The sequence below is a fragment of the Cyrtonyx montezumae genome, unplaced genomic scaffold (genome assembly GCF_038088225.1).
Source record: "Cyrtonyx montezumae isolate F1298 unplaced genomic scaffold, pur_monq_1.0 scaffold_9, whole genome shotgun sequence".
NCBI classification, from domain to species: Eukaryota; Metazoa; Chordata; class Aves; order Galliformes; family Odontophoridae; genus Cyrtonyx; species Cyrtonyx montezumae.
Genome location: NW_027072100.1, coordinates 9217957 through 9242872, shown reverse-complemented (window position 1 = coordinate 9242872; position 24916 = coordinate 9217957). Strand labels below are relative to the sequence as shown.

General features: G+C 44.6%; 1 protein-coding gene across 1 annotated transcript in view; it reads right to left on the bottom strand.

Annotated features, from left to right (window-relative positions):
• Positions 1–936: 936 nt before the first annotated feature.
• The window catches only part of COL20A1 (collagen type XX alpha 1 chain), a 44673-nt gene continuing 20693 nt past the window's right edge, over positions 937–24916 (bottom strand). Inside the window, exons 19-40 of the mRNA XM_065754305.1 lie at positions 21951–22093; positions 21528–21657; positions 21175–21231; positions 18564–18602; positions 16701–16839; positions 14956–15098; positions 14477–14586; positions 12774–12932; positions 10911–10988; positions 10224–10310; positions 8148–8201; positions 7658–7753; positions 7111–7164; positions 6706–6759; positions 6311–6364; positions 5079–5150; positions 4661–4696; positions 3268–3334; positions 2844–3032; positions 2677–2754; positions 1871–2026; positions 937–1371 (exon numbers count right to left, since the gene is read on the bottom strand). Coding sequence (XP_065610377.1) covers positions 1358–1371; positions 1871–2026; positions 2677–2754; positions 2844–3032; positions 3268–3334; positions 4661–4696; positions 5079–5150; positions 6311–6364; positions 6706–6759; positions 7111–7164; positions 7658–7753; positions 8148–8201; positions 10224–10310; positions 10911–10988; positions 12774–12932; positions 14477–14586; positions 14956–15098; positions 16701–16839; positions 18564–18602; positions 21175–21231; positions 21528–21657; positions 21951–22093 — 2009 coding nt within the window. The 3' untranslated portion in view covers positions 937–1357. The remainder of the gene's footprint in view (positions 1372–1870; positions 2027–2676; positions 2755–2843; positions 3033–3267; positions 3335–4660; positions 4697–5078; positions 5151–6310; positions 6365–6705; positions 6760–7110; positions 7165–7657; positions 7754–8147; positions 8202–10223; positions 10311–10910; positions 10989–12773; positions 12933–14476; positions 14587–14955; positions 15099–16700; positions 16840–18563; positions 18603–21174; positions 21232–21527; positions 21658–21950; positions 22094–24916) is intronic.

Sequence of the window (24916 nt, the reverse complement as noted above, 5' to 3'; positions counted from 1 at the left end):
ATTAAACCCCAGTGTGAGCAGTGAGAAGATGTTAGTCACTTTCAAAACTAATCGATGAGAGAAAAACAAAGGAGCTCTGTGCCAAACCACCCGCAGCCACTAGGCTTGAACTGACAGAACTGCAAACTCAGAGCTGGGAACGTGGCTGCCCTGATTTACATCTGCAGAATTACCTGCAAAATGCAGACGGTGCACTTTGAACTACTTACTTTCTCCATTAGTGGGTGTTTGATGGGGTCGATTTTAGGTTCCACTGTGCATGGTACCCCTCTTGTCTCCTTGCCTTTCCTGCCCATTGCTTTACATCTGCCAGTCTCCACAGGTATAAGGTTTGATACCCAGCTGTGAATGCAGAAAATACCTGCATGCAAATCAGTGCATGCCGCAGAATGCATTAAGCAAAGGGGTAAACACACAAATTGATTGTGATGGAAGGAGTGAGGGGACAGAAGCAGAAGCAGAAAAGCAGCCCAAAGTACAAATTGCGAAGCTGGAGGTACTATTTTTTTTATCAGTGTCTGCACAGTTTGGATCCACATCACACCACAGCTGATGAAAGGAAAAGAGCGTAACATCACGAATCCCTCCATGTCACACGGATAAAAGTCAGACTCAGGGAGATTTGATATTCTACCTGATAAAATGCAAAGTGGCTGATCAGATTGAGGGAGGGGAAGGTGGGAAAGGCCAGTGGGTTGATCTCCAGCTCCTCACAGTGCATGGCTGTGCCCTGCCTGACCTAAGACACTTGTCAGATCCTGGAGAGTGGGGCTGAAGGTGGGGTTTGTTGCATTGTGGATGATCACACTGACTGCAGTGCTTCTGCATAGAACAGCACTGCAAGAAAGCCATCAGCTAAAAGTAGAAACAGCCCAAATGGTGCTAGGTTTTGTTACCTTGTCAACCAACAGAAAACACTATTTGGTTCCAGTGGATTTTTGCATCTCTGGGCATGAGGTGCTGTTTTTCTCTGTGCTGAGGATGCAGAATAACAAGTGACAAAAATAAAGCACAAGCAGACAAATGGGCAAAAATCTGTTATTTCTGAACATTTCCATACATTATTTTTTTTCTTATGAGTCTGTCAGCCTGTAGCTCTGGCTGTGTGCCTTGCTGTGGCACATGCAATGTGAATTTGAATACTGCAGGTGTCCAGCACTGAAAAACAGCGGATGGATGAGACTCATCAGGCTGGTTTGGTGCTTTGATATTGGCTTTGTTTGATTGATGTGTCCACATAGAAATGGTGGGAAATAAGAAAAGCAAAACCACATTTGATGTTTGGGTTGCTGCTTCTCTTGGAGCTTTTACTCAGAGACTTCCTGGAAACTGTCCTCAGCTGCCTCCACATCGACCATCAGGGGATGAAATCTGTGCATGAAAATGAAGTGAGGCCACTAAGCAAGAGAATAAACCAGAGTAAACCAGTACTGAGAAGAAATGCTGCAGAATAAATTCTTTCCTCTTTAAAATCTTTTGTCCAGGGCCAGCAAGTTAATTCATTTTCCAGGACTTTCTGAGTCTCCATGGAATACATATGTACGAACTGAGATATTCCTCTCCATCCACTATGGAAACATTGTTATGAGCATTAAGAACTGAAGATTACCAAGATCACTCCACCTGCTCTGCTACTATTGCAATTAGGTGTTAATCTATGATGGATGGCTGAGGAGTAGCCAATTGAGCTGGCTGTTATCCACATTAATAGGCTAATTGTAGATGAATCATCCTGATTGCTTTGCAAAGGAGACTCTTCCAGGACTGACAGTCCCTGAAGCATGAACAAAGGTCCCTGCCTAGTTTAAGAGAAGTAACCAGTGCAAAGAGCTCTAAAATCATGACTCGTGTTTAAGTTATCAGGACTTACCTCTTCTACCTGGCCCGTAACATCCAGAAACATCACATCCCCCTGAGTATCCAGGCTGCCCAGGCTGTCCTCTGACACCAGGAAAACCTTGAGGACCAGTGTTCCCAGGGTAGCCCTTTGGGCCTGGTTTCCCCAGCACGACTTCTCCTGGTGGGCCTAAAGAAGAAGTTGTAAGCCATAGCACATCTACAGATTCAATGTAAGACTTCTGTACTTATTCCATCCTACATGGCAATTCATTTTCTGAGTGTCATTTCACTGTCTGGGGGGAAAAAAAAGGAACTACTCTGAATCTCAGTAACTTGAGGTTTTCTATTTGGCCTTAAATGTACCTAGCTTGCCTAGATTGTTACGAGAAAGCCCACCTATGTGTCAATATAGAAAATCACCTCAACTCTGGGATCCACCTCAGAGTCTGTTTTTGTGACTTCACAGTCAGTGGTAAACTTACCCTTGACTTCAAGTTAAAAGGATCAGGATGGAGGAGCACACCCAATCCTAACGGATTACTCAGAAACTCTTGTGTTCCATGAGCTGAACTTTTGAAGAGTTGCTATCTCCTGAACATCTGATCTTGCATGCAAAAACACAATAAAACTCACTGGATGTGCCTCACAGATTTAAAATGCATCCTTACCTAGGAATGGGTACCGAAGAAAAGAGGAACGGTCTCATATGTGAGCAGAAAGGAGCTATCTGAAGTACTGCGATGGGAAAGTCAGTCAGTCCCAGCACAGTGGGCTTAAGGCTGAAGATGCTTTGAATCTGGCAGCCCTATGTGTTCAATACAGAGAGACAGTATTTACCCGTTCTGCCTCTGGGTCCTTGGATCCCTTCTTCATTGACTCCGGATATTCCTTTTTCTCCCTTGGGTCCTGGAGCACCTAATCACAGAACACAGACAAGTGGCTTTTCACTGCAGTCTCCCCACCAGGCTCCTCCTAGGTGCTGAGGTGAGCACTTCTGCCCATACCTCTTTCTCCAGGATACCCATCTTTTCCTGTCTGACCAGGGGCGCCATTTTCTCCTCTTTCTCCAACGCTCCCAGGAGGACCTGGAGGACCTGGTGATCCTGGTTCTCCTGGCTTCAGTTTTTCCTCCCAAACAGGAACTGGCTTCCTTGCATGTTCATGAATGAATGAGTCAAATTTCAGCACATGACCTGAGAAAGCAAGACAGCAAGGAACCTTTGCAAGGGCACAAAGGTCTTTGTGCTAAAACCACTAAATGAAACCAATGGACAGGACAATGTGGTGGGACATGCACAACCCACAGTGCTCAGCGTGGCACAGGACAGGGGATCCCTGGATTATTACAGCTTCGTGCCAGCTTCCCTTGTGGCTTTGTCCACTACTGCTGGAGAGGCATAAAAACAAGCTTGGGGTGATTATACTCACTCTGGATCATCCGCTCACAAGCCTGGCTAACGAGCTGGTAAATTGTGGCCAAGGACTGTGGTTCCCCCTAAAGTGAAGCATTATAATTCTTTTTTTAGAAAAGGAAGCATTCACATCTTTATTGATAAATTTTAGAGAGGATCAATATCACAGTGCAAGACTGCTTTCTGCCCTTTCTTTATGTCAGCTTGTATTACTGAGACATTAATTACTATGAAAAGCATTTTCTTGATTTATTTATTACAAAGCTCCAAAGCCATAAAATTGTAATTGGGAAGCATCAATAATTGCCTTTCTCCCACACATCAAAAAGCCTAGACTGAATTGATATAATTACTGAAGCTACCACAGAAAGGAGAGTAAATTTCCCTCTCAAATTTCATCAAAACAGACAGACACAGTGTATAACTCAGTATTCTGTGATATGTAAAACATTTAACACGACCAGATATTGCAAGATCCTATCTTTGTCTCAATCTTTTATGAATATTGATTCTTGTCATTATTAAACTCTAAATAATTGACATCTGTGGTTTTTCTTTAGAAAGCTTAGCAATACAGAAACAAAAATGCAAAAAGCTGCTTAAAAAAAGAAGACTGAGTCTCCTCATGAAAATTCATAGCTAAGACACAGGATGCTTCCAGAACCATTTCTTAATTGTACATCTCTGTGTGGACCACCATGCAGATTACCAAGTTTAAACAAAAGCTTGGCACAGCACCCAAGGGAAGAAAATAGGTAAGCTCCACTGAAAAAAAAAAAAAAAAAAAAAAGTATAGAAAAGGAAAAGCTGTTGGAAATGGGACGGTGTTAAAAATTATAATGCTGGGGCATTCACTTGAAACAAAAGAAGAAAAGCAGTCTTTGAAAAGGAGCTTGTGCCTGTCTGAAGCTTAATTCACTTAACTCAGTCTTGGCAAGGAGGCTTGGACTCCTAGAAAAACATAGGATTTCTTTTTAATTATGTCAAGATGTACAAAACCTCTTCTGACAATAAAATAACCTTCACAGGCAGTGTGGCTCTCCTGACCTCAGGGACTCTGTACCTGAGCATGGCACTGTTTTTTTAGAAGTGAGCCCCTGCTTTATGCCACACATTTAAAACAAAACAAAACAGAACAAACCCTCACTGAAGCAGTGTTTTTGATTTTGACTTCTCAGCAAAGAATGGTTTTTCAATTGGCTTTTCTTCTTTGCTACTACAATTGGTACTAAGCAGCTCATTATTCAGACCCGTCAAAACAGCCAGTGCAGGTGAGCGGAGAGCAACGAGCTCTCAGTACATTCTGCTCTCCTGTTCAGAAAATGTCTTCACATGTAAGCATAGCTTGCCAAACAGATTACTACATTCATTCTTTGGAGTGCTTGATGTACACTACAAGAAAAACTCACTTTCTCTCCTCTTTCTCCTTTTGGACCTGGTAGTCCCTGCGAGGAAAACAAAAGGGAAAGTCACAGTCTAGGGAGAGGAGAAGAAAGCAAAAGGTCAATGGGGATGCAGGTTACATCAGTGGGACATGGAGCACAAGGTTTGTTTCCCACACGTTTTTACTTCCCTTGACCTTATGAAAATGACTAAACGTTCTCTGAGCTCATAGCAGTATTTTCTGTTCTTGCATAAGGTGCTGGAGCACCATCAACAAGGATGCATCCACAGACACAAGCTCAGGATTTGCTTATCCATATGAAGGATGAGTGTGAATTAAAACTCTCCTTCAGATGCTGAGGAAGATCTACCATGGGAGCAACTTGCTTGCACGCAATGATTTCATGCCTTGGCCTTCTCTGAGACCCACACTCAGACACTTACTGTTGGCCCAACATCACCTGGTGGTCCCTTCTCTCCACTGCTTCCTCGGGAGCCTGTCACTCCTTGGAAACCCTGCAGGCATTAATTACAGGACACTGATGAAAGTCCAGATACTTTCTGCTGTTGTTCTTTTTCTGTTTGACATCTCCTTGCAGCTCCAGGGGCACCAGCAGTTTAAGCTTGGAGGACTCCAGCAAGAACATCGCAGCCTTAAGGTTTATGTCAGTACCTCATTCAGCCATGAGCACAATGTTGAGTGTACCATGCATGAGTCATCTTCACATCATTTCCTATTACTGTCTCAAGCCAGCAAAGCTGACTTTTGCCAACAAACTGCAATGTAATTTTTAGCCTACTGGCTTTAGATCCTTCGTTTCACATCCAGATTTAGGCACAGCCTAGGGCATAACCCTTTTCTTCAGCCTGCTCAGCCTGCTAATACCAATCCACTGCTTTTTTTTTTCCCTTTTAAGACCTATGTTTTGCCACTAAGTCTTTACAATAGCAACTGTAGATTAGAGTGTGGAAAGTGCCTTCTTTGGGTATCTCTTCTTTGAGAAGTTTCTGTCCCTTTTGGAGCCACTTATGGGAAGAAAAAAATAAGGCAAAAAAAAAAAAACCATTTCTTTTTTTTTCCCCAGCTTTTATGTTAATCTCCATTTAATCAACGGAGATTAACAACTCTTTTGATCAGTGGAACACGAAAGAAAGAAGACTTTAAGGAGGCACCAGCCCATCTTTCAGAGCCTGGCTCAAAGTCTGAAGTGCTTTCCTCACACTTAAAAAAGCTGAGGTTCAGTCCTGGCTCCGTGTCTTCCCAGGATAAGCAAGTCCAAGTCAGGAGCTGAATGTGGCCCTCACTATAGATACTGTACCTCACCACAGCTGCTATGGGATTTAATGCAAATGCAGCAGTAAACAGTTTCCAATGTCCAATGAAAAATGCTAGCTGCAGGAAAGCGGGAGTAGCAAAACACGCATCTCCATGATGGGTCAAAGCAGAAGTTGCCTCCAAGAGGCAAGCCAAAAGCTTTTCTTTTTGTTTCTGAAGTGAGACAGTGGTGGAGGAAGTGGATTTCTGCAACGTGTGTGAGGATATTCCCTGGCAAGGAATATTGTGACAACCCAAGAAGGATTGCCTAGACACCTCTGGATAATAGCAGGTCAACAGGAACCCCAAACTCCTTCTGAAGAAGAGGTTTCAAACAGATCTACATTGCTCCTGTACTCACCCTTGGTCCAGGAGGTCCTGGGGGCCCAGCTGTGCCTTCCAGTCCCCTCACCCCCTGCAAAACCAAATCTAGTCAAGCATTAACAAAAGGACTCAAAGAAACACAGTAAGCAGTGAGGTGGTTTCTCCCTGTGCTGCTTTTAGTGGGAGCTTGCAAGAAACAGGTAAAAATACATCTGCCAAACAGGCATGAAGGCTAGCACCTGGTCAGCCATGCAGATTTGGCCAAACCTGAGATGATCCAATAGCTGCTTTTTTTTCCCTCCAATTCCTCCGCATGTGTGAAAATATCACTCAATTCTGCACTGAGTGCATTAGGAGAGCTGGATGACTGCATCCAAGTTGGATTTTTAGGCAGCACTGTGTGAAAACTGGAAGGTGACTGATGTATTTTACCTTTGCACCTTGAAGACCATCTCTGCCTGGAGCTCCCTGCACACCAGGAATGCCCTGTAAATCAGAATTGCTGGTAAAGTCGGCATCTGCTTATCATTGCCCTGCTTCATCTTGTAGCAAGGGAAATGAGAAAAAGATGGAAGAAGAAACAGTTATTGATGAAACAGAGCAATCACTGTTGCCACTCCACCAGCTGCATTATCTCTAGCTTCCAGGTAGGTCTTTCCTTCTCCCACCTGCTGACTCTGCTTCCCATGGGAAAATAATGCTGTTGCTCCACAATGAAATACACTTTCCAAGAAGGCAGTAGGGATAACACTATGGCTTTTCAGTCTTGCTTTAATTATTTACTGGAAGAAATGGACAAATCTTTGATAAAACTAAAAGGAAGGTGTCTACCATTACCTGCATGCCAGGATTTCCAGTATCTCCTTTCTCTCCTTTAATACCTGGTGGTCCCTTGGATAAAAACAGAAGCATACAGTCAAACACTGCAGCATCTTTTAAAGGAAAGAGAGTCCTGCTGCTGCACGCTCACCCCCCGCACTGCTGCTGCTCTCTGTGATGCTGTGCAGGGAGCTTAGCAGCAACAGCACGTTCATGGGAATTCTGACATCCCAGACTTGCATGCAGCAGCCTCTACCTCCACTCCTTGCCAATAAACAATGATCACTGTAAAGAGACGTGCCTGAATTCTGCACTGAGCTTGTTTTCATTAAAGGCACACAAGAGGCAGTCTGGACAAAAGGAGTCCTTTGCCAGAATGACTGAATGTAGGGACTCATTGCCATGAAAAAAATGTTATCATCTCCCTAGTGCAGTTGTCTAGCTGTTAATGAGGATGATGTCAATACACAGACCACGTTTTGGGGTTTTGTTGAAACACTGATTTCTGAGTGTTCCAACTGCAAAGAGCAAGAGATGAACAAAGGTAATGGAAGAGATAACATACCACAGGGCCCTGAATCGTGATTCCTTGAGAACCTGGGGAGCCTTGCTGGCCACTAGGACCTGCTGGTCCCACTTTTCCAGGAGGACCTGGTTCACCCTAAAGCCAAAGATATGAAATCAAAGAAAGAAATCAATTAGAGCCCACTCTCCACATGGGCTGCACTGCATGGCCTGGGTCACCATGAACTGTCTATGGGATTCAAGATGAAGTCAGGACAGTGAGGGGTCTCCAGCAACCTCATCAGCCTTTTAGGTGTAAGGTTTAGATGCATCTTCCATGGGAGAAAAGGACAAAGCTGCACCAAGCACAGCACAAAAACCGACCATATTCCATCAAGACTGCTTCCAAGATCATTGCTGACCACAACATTTGCATTAGTTCAGCTTATGAAGCCCATCACCTCAATTTCCAGAGTCCAATTGAGTGTTTAACTAATAATGTGATCCCATCCTCTTCAATGCATCACTTCCCAAGAAGCACCAGGACTCACCTTGGGGCCCGGCTCCCCCTGCTCGCCTTGTGGTCCTCTCCTCCCAGGGCTGCCCTGTCAGCAAGATACAGCTGCTGTTATTAATGCTGAAATCCTTACAGCAGTGCAAAAGAGAGCCTGAGGGACATTGGTGCATTTTGTGTACACACAACAGAAGATGTCCCCCTGGAAAGCTAGCAGGAAATGGGGGCAAGGAGAAAATAAATTGACTCATTCAGCAAAGGAGGAAGAGGAAGGGAAAAGGACAGCACAGTCCCTCCATGACACCACGTCACCATGACACCACATCACCTCCAGCGAGGAGAGATGAAGTTCAACATCTTCCCTTCAGTTTCCCCAGAAAATCCACGCTGGGGCAGCCAGTGGGTAAGGGATCATATATAAACACAGAGAAGAAATAGGGAGAAGCTCCTGTCTGCTGTCCTTTGGGACAAGTCTGGTGTTTGCAAGAGGCAAGAGAAGGGCCAGGCTCTGAGAGCAGGGCCAGAAAGCAGTGCTGAGGAGACCCAGCTTGTTGGTTCGGAGAGAGAAGTAATCTTCTGGCACAAACCAATGTTGTGTGAACTTGTGAGCTTCTTAAAATACCACGTGAACTTAATCTGAAAGTTTCTATTCTTGATGGTTAAAAAAACAATGGAGGATTAAGTACAGTGAGCTTTGAAAAAGGTGCTTCCAGAAGCACCCAGAAGCTCATTTCATTTGAGTCTGGTCAAAAACACCCATTAAGGACAGTTATACAGCTTTGGCAGCCCTCAGTAAATGGACTTTTACAGACAGCAGTGAGTGCTCTTGTAAAAGCAGCAAATTAGTGAGAGTTTGATGGCGTGAGGATATGGTTGTGTGTCAAAGCAATATTTTCTCTAATGCTTGAAAGAATCCTGCTTTTTAAATAGTAGTACTGAGGGGATGTTTAAACCACAGGGCAATGCAAGCTGCTAATTATGCACTTAGGATATTGAAGCACACTGCGATAGTGGAGTGTGCCATGTAATTAAACTTCCACCGGAATGAGCGCATAATTACTCTGCAACGAGGAGCTCACAAATCGTGGCTTTGAATTCACAGTGAAACCACAGCAATGTGAGCAGTTAGCTGAAGTCTGATCACTTAAGCAAGGAGGCCCCATGTGTTCCACGCTTCAGCATCAACAGTGGGGCTACAGGAAAGGCTCTTGAGCAGGGTCTGTGAGACAGGACAAGGGGAAACAGTTCTAAACTAAATGGGAGGAGATTTAGTTTGGATATAAGGAAAAAGGGTTTTTACAATGAGGGCAGTGAGGCACTGGTACAGGTTGCCCCGAGAGGTGGTGGATGCTCCCAGCATGGAGACGTCCAAGGTCAGGCTGGAGGAGCTCTGAGCACTGGTGGAGCTGTGGGTGCTCACTGCAGGGGGTTGGACCAGGTGGCCTGTAAGGGTCTCTTCCAACACAAACTATTCTATAATTCCTTAATTCTTTGATTTCCAGGAGTAAAGCACCAGGAGTGGTCAAAATGGGGTGCTCTGGGCAGGCTGTCAGTTTTTGCTGTCGTGTGCACATAGCATTTTCTTCCCAACATTTCTAAAATGTGATGGTTTTTTTTTCTGATAGCTGCTTCATAGTGTCTATCTGGAATACTTCCCGGAGCACGCTGCACACTTTTAGGCTGTACCACTACCCCAAATCTCCCCTTTCTTTATATACCACCTACTTGTGCAGACACTTATTGGCCTTCCTGCTTAACAGAAAATCCAGATTTTGAGTGTTTGGAGGTGTTTTTTTTCTGTCATTTACAAAGAGTTTCAGAGCTGCTGATCCATGAAATCTCTGCGTGCACACACACCGAGGTGGCCCGTCCTCCCTTCCTAAGAGGATTAATGCAGCACTCAGACACGCTCAGCCTGCTCCCAGCTGCAGCTGTTGCACTCCCAAAATGCCACAGCATGCACAGAGAAATAAAGCTCTGGGGTCTGTGCTGGGCAAGGAAGAGCTGCTTTAGCCCGGGATGAAGGCAGGAGATGGGTCACAGAGCCCCGTGGAGCTGAGGCACACAAACAGCATGAAATAAGACATGCAATATGCACAAAGGGTGAACTTACAGGGGGACCTGGGGGCCCTGGCAAGCCTGGGCGGCCAGAAGTGCAGGAGCAGGCAGGAGCTACGGTGGGGCAGCTCTCCTCATCCCTCTGAAAAGACAGCAAGAAACATGAGAGGCGAGAGTGGGATGGGTGACAGGTAGTGACTGCAGTGCTTCAAAATTAGATCCTGGGGAAAAAAAAAAAAAAAAAAAACAGAATTTTCCTCTAGCCCAGAGAGAGTTTTTTTTCTTGTGAAAAAATGAGTGTGGGTTTTTTTTTTTCCTGTCAAAAGGTTTAGGTTAAAAAAAAAGTTAAAATGTACCCACACTTCCTGAAATTTGCATGCCATGCAGGAAAAGGATTTGCTCCTTGCCAAATATTCATAGATGCTCCCAAAGCAGCTTTCTGTGCTTGAAGGGAAGAGCAGGGATGCTGTGCCCTGGGGCTGGGAGGTGTCAGTAGAGCTGTGTGGCTGTCAGGGGGCTCAGGTGAGCTCAGGGCAGGGGGGATATGTGCAGCGTTGAGATTTTGCCTTTTGAATCAGACACAGTGGGACGAGATATGCTCTTTGATTCCCAACACCAAAATACAGCCTGTTCACACTCCCAAGTGGTTTCCTTCTTGACTATTAAAATGAGTTGCAGTGTCACTCCTGTGCCATCATGCCCAGCTTCATCCCAGCTAGCAGAGCACCTCACATCATCTTACCAGTGCAGGAAGATCACAGCACCGGTCCTCCTCCGCCCCTAAGCTGTTGCACACAACCTGCAATGACTGCAGCTGGAACTGCGGGGAAGAGAAGAGGGTTTGATGTGAAGGTGGCACTGGCACACAGGCTCCATCCCCAAAGCTCATGATTTGACAGACTCCACACGTGGTCCCAACTGTCACTGCATCAAAATAGCCATGATACACAAAGCAGCCGCAGCTCTGTGCCTGGCTAAGCCACCCTGCAGCCTCACCCCTGCAAAAGCCACTTCTCTGATTTTTCACACTATCCCATAGCAGCAGGCTGGTCCTCAAGTAATTGGGCTTCAGCACTGCCAAAATGCGAAAACAAACTTTGCTGTCTGCATTTCCCCCTTCAAAGGAATGTACTTATGAGGAAAAGTGGCAGCAGCTCCCAGGAGAGCTGTGTTCCCTCCCAGGAACCCCTTCTGCCAATACCATATCCCTCTCCCCCAGCTGCCAACTCTATGATGAGCACAGGAGCACACACTGCACAAAGCAAACCAAAAACAGAAGACGAGGCAGGAAGGAATTGTTTTTTCTTCCCTTAGCACCAATTCTCCCCTGCTTTTAATTCTGCTTCATGCATTTAAGCTGCACAGCCAAGGAGCCCATCACACAGCACACAGATACAGGTGAGCCCCCTCCATCAAGCAGCATTTATAGATATCTCAGATTAAATGAGGTTCCATGATAAGCAATAATGAGATGCTCCATCTTCTCAAGGGCAGCAGAGCTGTGGAGGACGTGAGGCTTATGCTGGGGTTGAAAAGCAACAGGAGCAGAGGCAGCACGAAGCTGCTCATTAGTCAGCTGCATCTGTCTGGCTGAGCTGTGAGCAAGGAGAGTTTGGGAGGAAGAGGGAGAGCTCAGGCTCCTTTCTGACAGGCTTGTGATCCATCTAAACTGCCACAGCACTTATTTAGAAAACACTGCTTGAATCGCATTGTGCCCTGGTTTTACATATGTCACCACTGCTCACAGCTGTCCACTTTTCCCTGGTGCACCCCAGACCTTTGCATTGCCCTTTGCAGGACCAGGCAGTTGGGAATGGGACAAACTGTTCTTTCTGCATTGTTTTGAAGCAGGGGAAGCTGCAATTCAGTGGTTGTGATGTTTTCCTCAGGATCTTTAGAGCTAAAAGCAGAACCCAGGAGTAAAAGCTTCACAGTCATAACTGATGTCCTACAGTCTCACTGAGCAATTCTTCCTCATTCTGCACATATTTAACATTCCTGTTCTGTGAAGTAAACATGGCAGCAGGCTCCCAGGCAATGCCATGCAGGGGTGATTTTGCCTTTTGGGTGATGCATGGGGCTGTTGCAGGGCACAGCACTGAGCCCACACTTCCCCTTGCTCTGTCCTCTCACAGGGTGCTGTGCAGCACAGCATGGATGTGTCTGCAGGCTCACACTGAGTGCTAGGCTGCTTTAATTCACACAGCAGCTGACAAGAAACCTCTGTACTGAAGAGTATTTGGCCACCATTTGCCAATCCCAAGCACACTGGAGACTGAGGAACGTCCTGGCATTTCCCAGTACTGCTCCATGGGGGCTGATGCCACAACCTTACCTTTAAAAGCAATTCTCTATCTCTGCTGTCTGTGCTTCCAGTATTCAGTACTGGGCCCTGAGTCCAGGTAGGAGGTGAGGAGGAGAATCCCTGAGCTAGGAAAGCTCATTAACTCACAGAGATCAGTGGGATCAGCACACAGCCCTGCGTCGCAGCCGCTGTTGGAGGCTGTCATTGTGAGGACAGTGAGGATGGCAGAACCCTCCATCTGCCCAACTAGCTCCACATTTAACCCCCCAATTTCCAAAGCAGACACTTCCCAGCACTCACCGATGCTGACCCACTCCTGGGCCCTCTGGTCCGTGTCACTTTTCCCAGCATGATGAAGCCAGCGGTGGAGATGCTGCCAACGGTGTTGATGGGTCTCTCTGCTATTTTCTTACAGTCCAGATAGAGCTTGATCTTGTAGAGGCTCACTGCAAGGTGCACCTGAGTGGGAAGACCAAGGTTGGATCTCTGCATTGGGGCAGGGCACTTTTAAACACTTTCTGCCCTGTTCTCAGACTGGTGCTGGTATTACCACACATGATGTGGTTTTTGTGAGCAAATGGACTGAGTTAGCAGCACCATGCTTGCTCTTCCTTGGTGGTTCCCTGCTGTAGCTCCTTGGGCAAAGCCTTTCTGCAGTTCCAGTTTTGAGTAATTCATTTCTGAGAACCAGCTGAATAATGTAAGTGCTGACAGAAAGAGCTCATTGCTCATTTGGGTGGAATGCATCTGCTCGGAGGATAAAGATGTCCAAAAAAGACCCCAAAAGTTGTAAGACATCAGATGGATTTCTCATGAGACTTAATCTCTTTTTTCCCTCCAGCACTAAACTATCATTAAAATCCCAAATTATAGAAAACATTTGATGTTTCAGAATTGTTGTTATTTTCAAAACCTGTAAAAAGAGTCTGCCAGGAGACTGCCAGGAGATCTCTCCTACAACCCTCTCCATATCAGTCCATTCCTGTTAACAAAATCACGAGTGGTCTCCATCTTGCTTTGTGGGAAGCCAATTCAAATTATACTATAATAAAATAACCCTGCATTTTTTTTTCACACTAAAGAGGAGACTCTAAGGCTTGAGGGTTTTGAAGGCTTTCCTCATACTACTTTCTAGTCCAGTTCTCCAGATTCGGTGTTATTGTATTATGACTGAAGCAAATATCCTTGGCGCTAATAGTAGTGATGTCTGGGGGAAAAAGAGTATTTTTCTCTTGTAAATTTAACACAAAACAATTACATTTCACAGATTTCATTCAGTTTTGAGGGGTTTGGGTGACTTGGACTAAGTTCCCATATGGTGGTTCTGCTGACAAGACCTGACAAGACCCAAGTGCTTTTCTCTATAACTGTATGTCAGGGGGTCCAGTGCATCATGCCAGAAAGGAACAAGTGCACATGCCCATAAATAAACTGTCTGGAGATAAAAATAATAAAGGGGAAGGACTTGGAGGGGTGCATAGTTCATAAAATGCTCCTATCTAGTAAATCACATGATTTGTGCAGGGAGGTTGTAACTTCAGTGAAGCAAATATCCCAACATGCACGTGATGTGATGCAGTTAAGTACTGAAATGGCAAATGCACACCTTGTAAAAGGAAGCAATTTAGTATACTTTTTGTGTATTTTATTTTTATGCCATTTCACGATGTTACCACACATTATGTATTAAAATAAAGGCCACCATGTGCGACTGTAATTTACCCATCCTCATTAGTACTTTAAAAAAAAAAGCACGAATGTGCAGTGCATTCTAAGAAGCAAGCAGTATGCAGAAAACGTGTCTTACACATAGGATGAACCTGTATAATTGTAAACTCTACAATTAAAATGTTCAGCATATGAAATAGGTTCACTGGCTCCCTTGCAATCTGGATGCAAAGCACTTATAATCACTCCTCGCTTTGAACAATACACATTGATGGCATAATAGTCTCAGAGTGGATGAGATCGTGAGCTACATTTCTCCCTCTATTGATAAGGACCTTATGAAAGCTCCCATAGAATATCTTCTTCACTTCCTGCTGGTCAAAGGAGACTTCCTGCAAATCAGCCTTGTAGTCATGATTGAAATAGGTCAAGGTTTTCTTACTGGCTACAGGGAAAATAGGACAAATAAAAGCTTTTAGAATGTAAAGAGAATTTGATTTCACCCACATGCTGTGCAAGAGAAAATGAATAGGCTTAAGCATTGTGAAATTTCTCATATATTGCAATCAAATATTTCTAAACAATGGAAAACAAAAACAACATCTAAAAAAAAAGAGTGTGTTACAAGTAGAATGAAAATGAAAATGTAATTGCATGAGGAAGCCTTTAAAACATGACATTGGCCAAAAACTGCAGCTGCACAACAAAGCCATTCAACCCACCAAGCTTTCCAAGTGAAACCCGAAATGAAGTCTGCTGCCTGCAGAAATGTTAGCAGATACCTGGATTTAATGCATTCAACATGAAACCTTACGGTCAAGGTTAACACCAAGGAGGGGCTGGAAGTCCTCGTCGGTTATTTGCCACACAGCGAAGGGCTCCTTGGGGGTGTCGGGCAGGAGGCGCAGGAGAACGCTGATGGTGTGCTCGGGTGGGATGGCAAAGAGGTGCACATCACTGGAACGAGACAAGCCGAGGAAGCATTGGTGGCTTAAAGCAGCAAATGCCAATAGACAGCATCCTAAAGAAGGGCTCTTTTGTGGTGTTTCTTGGCCAGAAGAGCCCAGAAATGCTGCACCCATGAGGTTTGAATATGATACGCCATGAGAGAGCCCAGCCATATGTTGTGCACCCCTCTCAGGCTGTCAGTGACTGAGCTGAAAGAGCACTGAGCATGTGCTGTGTCCTGTGGAGGAGGCAGTGTCTGCCCATCGCTGCCAGAGCTGCTCCAGGGAGCACCACAGGCACAGAGCACAGCTCATCCTGCCACGCTCCAAAATGCTTTCCAAGCAACCTCATCTAAAGGAAAAGGAATGGTGGTCATGTACTCTGGGTTAAATCTAGTCAGAAATTGATAGAATTGCCCCTCAGGGATAAGCATACAGCCCCCACAAAGCCCCCACAGCTCAGCTGCAAAATCTGAGCTCAGCTCTAGAACTTGTGGGCATGCAGCAAAGCCCATCAGCAGCTCCTGGCAAGGCACAGCTTCCTCTGCAGCCACTGCCAAACCCCTCAGAGAGCGCTGGGAGCACAGTGAGAGGACTCAGCGAGGCAACAAGGAAAGTCAAATTGGTTATGCCTGGAATACATCTGTAAAGAGACATTTGCATGGGCATGTACACAATTCATCAAGCATCATTTCCGGACTGATTCGTAAGTAACATCAGCTTCTGTCCCTTTCTGCTTGTGATGGAGTGATGTCCTTGGAAAGGAATGTGTGCCAGCTGAACAAAAGGACTTGCCCAGTTTTTGGAAAATTAGACCAAAGAACTCTCTCTGAATCTCTCCCACTCTGTGTATTCTAGGAAGCTTTGCTTCTTTGACTAAGATTAAACTGAGCCAGTGCCTCAGTAATTAGGCTTTAAACAAATTAGCTCTGAATGTCAACAGTCAGATTGTTCCTGATTTATTATCATAAAAAATGACTGAGATCATGAGAGCAGCCTGCCCCCCTGCATCCATGGAGAAGAAAGGGTCAGGACACAGCCCTCAATGGTTATTCCTTCTGACCAGTAAAGCCCAAGCTGCTGAGAGCAGCTAGGAGACCAATATTTTCTAAACCAAAGCTCTGTCTCCAAACTAGAGATGCTGGGAGGAGGGATTGAAGATGAAGACATGACCTCAAACTGCCATAACCAAAGTGCATGCGGTTGTGGGCAGAATGCCTGAAGAATCATGCAGTGTCTGTACGTGATATAATCCTTACGTCCATCACAGCAACCCAAACTGCTGAAAAAAGGGACTCTGCAAAATGGTAAAACCTCGCTGTATGAAAATATTTGGCAGCACACAAATGCATAACGAATGCTCCCGTTGTGTTCCCTTGACTTCTGATATATAATCCATACTCATCTTGAAATTAACCCAAGGCTAATTTCTTAATATATTAAGGAAAACTGGCGTTCTTCGCAGTCTACCTGCGATTCAGTTTAGCTCATCCTCTTTACAATTTAGTTTTGAAGCTGCCAGAAGGGATTCGTCATTCACACCCAAATCAGCGAGCAGTGTGAGTACAGGGACTGATGATGAGCATAATGGTGGTCCCAGCTCTGCTCCCACCTGGTCCTCAGGGTGAGCTGAATGTCTCTGAACAGAGTGAAGGTGCGGGAGCCACTAAATATGAATGGCTCCATAGCTACTCCTTTAATGGAGGCGTATTCCTTCTCTACTAAGCCAAACGCTTCCATCATATCGAATCCTACAACAAAGAAAAACAGAAAAATAAGTGGTTAGGAAAGACTGCACCCAAGAAAGTGTGACGGCAAAGCAGGTAGGATGAGCTCCTAGCAAGCATGGAGACCTCAACAGGAGAAAGAAAAACATAGGAGCACAGACATCACAACAGCAAGGCTGTACAGGCTCTCTATAAACCTGGACCATATTCCACTAGTGGTAGCCAAGGGCAACTGTTTGTGTCTGTACCATCCATTGCCACCATCGCCTCTTGGAGAGGGATATACTGAAGATGAACACTTCCATAATTTTGTTTTCAAATCTCCAGAATGAAAAACAAGTGAGAAATCCTGTGATTCTGTAATTACTAAAAAAAAAAAGCTTTCACTTCAAATAGAGGCAAAAATATTATCTCTAAAAGACATGGAATCTGTCCAGTGAGTGGTTGCTGGCAGGAGGAATCGTTTCTGCTCTGAAATGCCTTATATGTAAGAGTCAGAAAAATTGGAGAAGGACTTTAAAACATGAGCATTTCCATTTCACTCTATTTTCATGAGGCACTCAGAGGTGACTCGCCTTACACTGTCTACAGAGGTTCTTCTCTGACATCTCTGACATCGCCTGTCCGGCTCATGCAGCTTCATCTCACTTTCATGGCTCATCATTAAAGCTGTGAGTCATTTTCTCATTTCAGTTTTCTATTTGGAAAGACAAGATCTTGAAATTGGATTCTTTTTTTTTTTTTTTACTTTATCTCAGTTTGCAGCAGCCCGGGATGAAGGAGATAGCTCATGCTTCAGTAAATGAAGGGATACAACTTCACTACAATGTCCTTTCAGTCTGGATTCCCTCATCCCTTCTCCATTTACTATAATCTGAAGTTGTTTGGCTTGAGTTGTTATTTTGCATGGAGGTTGGTCCCTAGAGCATTTTTTTTTCATTGCCCAGCATACTAGGGAGTTTTCCAAAAGAAATGACCCACTTGTGAATCATTTATCTGCAATGTGGTGCTCCTGGCACTGGAATTCCATTAAAACGTGCATGAAACACAATGGTGTAAAGACTGATAAGAAAGCTCAATTCACAATTGTAACCATATTGTAACCTACCAATATTATTCTCCTAAGCAACATGTGTGTCAGATGCAAGCTGCTGCAGCTCAATCCCCCGGTGTACTTTTTCCTGTCTACCCCATTTGGTCCCATCCCATAGCACATATTTTCCTTCGTATATTCACTGGAGCAAGGAAGCAAGCAAGCTGTCCCATGCCTCAAGTAAGTGCCCTAAGCAATACATTCATCCTGTCTTGCACCTAGTGAATAATTATTCACATAAAGGCAGACTGCTTGAGCAGCAGAGACAGACTCATGCAATAATGGCCCAAACTCTGATGAGAAGAGCAATTGCTCTGGGTCCAGGAGAGGACAAGGGTCGAGCCACTGGCTGAGCATCTCTTGAACCCATTGTCCATACATATTTACAAATACACCCCAGCCATTCCTGACTGAGGCCATAGCTCTCTCTTTTCCTCTCCCTCAGGTTGAAAAGTGGCCTTCAGTGTCAGCATTTGAAAGGTCTCAGGGCTTACCTGATAAAGGCTGTTTTCCTATCTCATTGTTAGACTTCTCCCCTTTCTTTCAGGGCAGGGAAAGAATTCTGCCTTGCTCAGCTGTTGCATATTTCTCAAAAGAACCCAAGATGAGGCAGTGTTTGCACATTCACAGCAAAGGTTTAGGTATGATACTGTACCTCGTACGGAGCCTGCAGCAGAGCTGATAGGGGGACAGGCTGTGGGAATGGAACAGAAGGGAAAAAAATTAGGGAAGAAAGGGAGCAGGGAATTAGTAAAGCAAAATGGATGCAGTTCCTGTAGGCTGAGTAATGGAAAAAACAGCAAAACATGGTGAATATTACAAAATTGTATGGCTTAAGTCAGAATCTGCCTGAGCCTTGTTTAGATGCATGGAGAGAGGGAGAGAATTTATGTTTATGCTAACATGAAAGTTCTCCCTTGTCTTACTCATCACAGAAAAAAATAATAAAGTACTGTCTTTCATCATCAAACATCCTCATGATCACTTTCTTTTCACTGAATCACCTGTCACCTTGTGATATGAAATACAAGGGAACATCACTTTCTGCAAGTTCCTTTTTAGAAACAGACATCAAAATGCTGTTTATTTAAAATGGTGCTTTTACTGAAACATGCACCTTAGTAGGCTGGAAAATAAATAAGCATATCTTTGTTCTAAATATTCCACCTAAAACTCAAAGGACAACAAAAATTCAAGCATCAACTTGATTTTTTTTAATAGCCAGAAAGGGAGGAACGATGCAGTACTGCACCTGTGCTGTGACATGACTTTTGTATGGCATGTGATGTGGCTTTGTCTTATTGCAACATCCCCAAAATCCCATTTTTCCATGTAGTATGCCACATGTTTTGCTCTTCTTCACACTTGAGAGAAATGCAAATTATTTTGTCGTCAAGTTTTACAGGTGCTTTGACAGAAACATACTTGATGAATCCTTAATATGCCACAGGGCAGAAAGCAGCATCAGGGGGTGCTGGGGAGAACGGGCTGTAATGTGAGGCACCACGGTGATGAGCACTCCCATTTAAATGGCTTGGGTAAGGGGATGTTTTGGAAAACCTCACAGGAATGCTACTTTCAATTATCTACTGCCATTTAAATCCCAGGCCATGGCTGCCAGATGAAGCTGGAACAAAAGGGGATGCTTGATGCAAAATGAGACGTGTCCCTGAAAATCAAGGACACTTGACAAGATGGGCTATTTCATAAGTGATTTTCTAGGTCACCAGTAAAATAGAATCCAGCAGGTCATTACTGAAGCTTCATTTCAACTTTTATATTGCTATTCTTACATCAGTACCAGTTCATACCTCATGAGAAACGCAGGGCTTCCAATTGTCTAATTTCTGTAACAGCAGTGTAAACATTTAAAGAGGGGTGTCATCCTCTGCATGGCAGCTGAGCTTCCTAACTCATTTAACGCAATTATTCATAATCAAGTCATATGCAAAAAGAAAGGGCACCCAAAGCAAAGATGGTCATGAGACTGCTGAAGCCTATGTCTGAAAGCCAAACCTCTGCCCTTTGCCTTCCCCTTACTGAAGCAGAACAGCTTTCCAAGTGCAAAGCACTGCTCAGAATGGAAGTATGATGAAGAAAACATAATTCTCTCCAAAACCACACCAGCAGGCTGCAGTCCTGCCTGTTTGCCAGGTATCCATCTTCCTTGCTTACCACCCTTCTCACCTCCCTCCCAACACTCTCATTGCTCACAGCTCTTTGATCTGGCAATGCTCAGCTTACACAAAGCATCAGAGCCAGGGTGAAGGATCCCTGACGGTGACACTTTCCATTTTGCTTTGAAGATTTTCCCTAGACCTCCCAGCATAGGATTCCTGCTGTCTTGTCCTCTTTGCTTTTTGTTTTTCTGCTCAAGTCCCAGATGAATGCAGTTACTCACTGTGCAACATCCCCTCCCACAACAGGTCAGACCACTTATCTCAGTAATGTGATAGCATATCAAAATTAGATTCTTCTACTGCAACAGTTTTCCCAATATTATGACATATCATCTCCACTCTTTCAAGTAATTCATTTTATGAAACGTACAGAATTTAATATTTCTCCTGTTGTCTTTTTTAGCTATCATAGCCATATGTGCTACATTTTCCATCAGCCTTATGGGATGACAGTTTTGCAGCTGAAGGTTCACAGGACTTTTCCTCTGTGATCTGCACACCTGTACATTTCCTCAATAAGACATCGAAAATTGAGTCTGATATTTTCTTTGCTGGGTACTGTCTAAAACATTCTCATCTAATCTGCTTCGTTCTCCCTTCTTGGCTTCTCTCAACAAACTTTAAAGCTGAGGTTTTGTTTGGAATCATTTCACATAGACAGGAAAAGGCATTAATGCCACAATACACGTATTCTAATATTTGCTTCTTAACGGCTTTTTATAACCCTGCTAATTCAACATTTCTCCTTAATCCACTTCATATTTTGCTTTGTATCAGCTAGGAGAACATACGCTCATTAAATTTAATCAGGGACTTTACAAGGAACTTTAATTTAAAACATGTCATCATTCTCCTTGCTCCTTTTTGGTCAAGTTGTGCAGAAACCCTTTCAATATCCAACCTGACTCTCTACTGACTGAGTCTGCTTTTAAAGCTATGTGGCTCCAGGCTCTCCTTAGACAGATTTTCAGGACTCAGAGGCATCTGTCAAGAAGAGACATATCCACTGCTGTCTGTACTGAGGTATCTATGCTATGCGATTTGTTCTGCGAAGAGTAAGGACAGACATTATGGGAGGTGATTTACCTTCTGTCTTTGACGGAACAAATCCTCGTATTGAAGGCATTTTAGACATCACAGGAGCTGAAAGAGAAAGCAGTGCATGCGTGACTTCTGCTGTTCAGAACCGTGACACATGGCTCAAGACCTGCACAGTCACCAACTCTTCTCATTCATCCTGGAATTGCCAATAATACATGGGATGGGCAGAAACTGGGGCTGGATTTTCCCTTTTCCAGGCTAGTAGTGCAATCATTTAAGTAAAACCTCGACCTCAGTTGCAGAACAGTGAAAGAAGGACAATGCTGTCCCTGGAGAGGTTACATCAAGCCTGACAGATAACAGCTAATGAAGATGCACATGCTGATGGATGCACTCACATGTCCGACCAGTTGCAGTTGTGCTCTCACTCTCTCCCGCGTAGTGGACAGCAGAAACCGTCACCCTGTAGGCTCGATCAGGCAGCAGAGGCTGCAAAGTCACTCTGCTGCTTTTCCCAGAAGCCATGATCTACAGCAGGATGGAAAAAAGAGCCCAGAGTTTGGACAGACTTCCATTCCATTCAGACTTCCAGACATCCATCCACACCCTGGAGCTACTCTGAGGATTTCTAGCAGTGAGTTCCAGGGGTGGCATCCCCATTTTTTAGGAAATGGCAAAATTAAACTGTGGAAGCCTGGCTATGCATTGCCATTCTTCTCACACAAGCAAATTCTCCTTAGGGAAAACCCTATTGGAGTGAACAGCAATCTGTTAGCCATGGAACAGTCCCTCTGTCCCACCTGCTAAGGAGCTGAACTTACTGTTTGCTGGCTGCTGGGGTCAGAAACAGGACTGTAGGTGATTCTGTAGTGCTGTATGCGGCCCTCGGGGGGCTTCCAATGGATCTGGAGGCTGGTGGGGCTCTCAGAGTCTATGAAGAGGTTGGTGGGTGGGCTCCGAGAAGCTGTGCAGAAATTAAAGGGAGAATAGCATTAAAGTCAGGTAATGAAGTCTGAAATCAGGGCCAGTGATGCTTGCTTCCAGGTCCCTCCCCCAGTGTTTCATTATTCTGCTTTACCCAGGGCCTGGAACAGAAGCAGCCCCCTCCAGGACCAGGCAGGGGAGAAAATAGAGCCTGGAGGGATGAGGACTGCCTGAGTCATTGTGGTACTACTCAAGCATTCAGTAATACAAAGCCTAGGATCTGGGGGAAAAAAAAAGTATTTAGTGGAGATAAGAGTCCTGGAAGCATGAGGAAAAAAAAGATCCTTTGTCTGCATCATGGACAAATACAAGATACTCTTCTGAAAGACCAAATTGATCTTGTATTTCATCCAAGATCAATTGCCTCCACTGGAGACACACTGGAGAAAAAGCTGGATTGTTAGTTCAGCCTGGATCAAAGTTAATGCCTTGTCATTTCTACAATTTGTCAGCTTGGTCTTTGTTTTAAAACTATCCTTTAAAAAAGTAAATTACACAGAGCATCCCACACACTGCAGTTTGTCTAGTACTTCTCACTCAACACCCACAGCCCCAGGGAAAGATCATGTGCAAAGCCTGAGCTGCTCTCCTGTTCCTGGCTCTGCACCACTGTGGATGGATGGATCCCAAATGGGTGAGGTCTGAGCTGTGGTCAGCAAGACCAGGGTTTGCCAGAGACCAAATCTGAACAGATTTTAATTATATAAATGCATTTCTTTCCCTGGAGTGCCACCGTGTAGCAAGTTGAACCTGGCAACAGAGACAGTTGAAGTGAAATGGAGTGATTTTTCTGAGCAAGGGCTGGGAGTCATTAAGAGAAAGGCAGAGGGAGCTGAATCCATCCATGTTCAAACAAAAGAGGTTGAAAACTAGGGAAGAAAGATCAGCCCATGGCAACGATGGAAAAAAATATGACCTCTATGATCACTGCAGATGGGTATTGTGGTAGTGTTACAGGAGTCACATGTGGGAGCTGCAAGTATGGGGTCACCAACTTCAGGAGCTTGTTTCCAAGCAGTTTCTTGTTCTGTATAAATATCTAGCCTTGAATCCTCACAGGTGTGAAGACAAAGAGGTCCTGAAAGTGGAAAGTAAGCTTTTATTTTTATTTTTTTTCTTCAGAAGACACTAAAAATGATGGGTGAGTCCCAAAGGCAGCCAAGGACACACACTCAGGCTATGAAGTTTCTATTCTGCAGTTTTACCTGCAACACAAACAAGCTCTTCTGCCCACCCAGCAAAGGCTGAGGTGACCTTAAAGCACATGTTGAATGAAGATTATTTGCATCCTCATTGATCCTCCTTCCCTTTTCTGGACACAACAAGCCTACTTTTACTGAAGCTGAACCAAGTTTTCCCAGAGCTGAATCAGGCTGGAGGCTGTTGCTGTGCATCACTGCAAGGCAAAGCAAAGAAGAAAACAAGTGTGGGAGGAAAAGTCATTTCAACATTGCTATTCTTAGTGCTATGCCATACCTCTGCATCTTTGCTGTCTGCACTGGCTATTTCATTCAGCTGATGCAAGTGGTGACTGTTCAAATGAACAAAAGGAAAGTTAAGGGAAGTCTTCCTAGTTGAGTTTGTTCTAGAAAGCCCCCAGGCTGGGCACAGTCTGACAGCATGGATGTGACAGCCAGGGGAAAGGTCACTTCCCAGAGCTGCCCATGGGGGAGGAAGCATCTCTGACACCCAGGGCACCATCTGTGCTTCCGTTACCTCCTGTTCTTCCGTGGAGGGAATCCTGGGCTAGTAAGAGTAAAGCTCTGGAGTCTGCTCCATCACAGTACCCATCTGCAGTGATTGTATAGGTCATAACTGTTCCCTCAATGCCACGGGCTGAAGTTTCTTCACTATATTTCAACCCCTTTTGCTCACAGTGTGTGCTCACTGAGGAGCAGGAGGAAGAATATGCAGACACATCTGGCACAGCTCTGCTGGAGGATTGGGACATATAAGCACTCTGTAACCCACTTCAGCACAGAGTCAGCCCAGCTTTAGCAACACTCCCACTAGACTGCCCTCTTGTTCTTTGTGCTGTAGAGGGTGAGATGCTCTGCTCCAATCCAGGAGCAGAAAGTCTCAACTAAATGACTCTATGTAGAGTCATTTAGTCACCACAGACAGAGACCCGATACCCTTGGCTCCTCCAGAACAAAACAGGTGACTTTTGTGGTTCAAGCTCTCTTTCCTCAGCCTGGATTTTCTTTCTTCTCCTCACTGTAACAGAGAGGTCCCTACCAACTTCTCAGCAAGAACAAAAGCAACCACTTCCAGTGTGTTCCAAGGGTCCCTGGTCAGCACCATCCTATTTCCCAGCAACTTCCTCTTCCAGAGGCCATCCTCTGCTTTCCCACTAGCTTGGATGCAAGGTTTGTGTCCACCTGAAGTACCACAAGATTTGTTTATTAATATGACAGGTGATCACTGTGTAGAGCCTTTAGTCAAGGACGAAGCCTTTGTCATGCTAGATCATTTATAGGAATATAATGAGAGGAGAGTTCTTGACACAAATAAGCCTTTGATCTAAATATGCCAGAGATAAGAAGGTATACTAGAACTGTGGATAAGTGCATGGTAATAAATTAGTTATCTGTGGGAAATACACCAACACGCTGTTGCTCCTACTGTGCCCTCTGGTAAGTCTGCAGAGAAGGACTTGTTTAACTGTTCTACTCAAAAAATATGCCTAAACATCTTATTTTTTTCTAGTCAAGATTAAGAATTGGAAAAAAGTGTTCCATTCATTTTGCACAATGCTAAAGCATTCCCTTTGGCACTAGGTTTTTGCTTGAGTTTTGGGCTC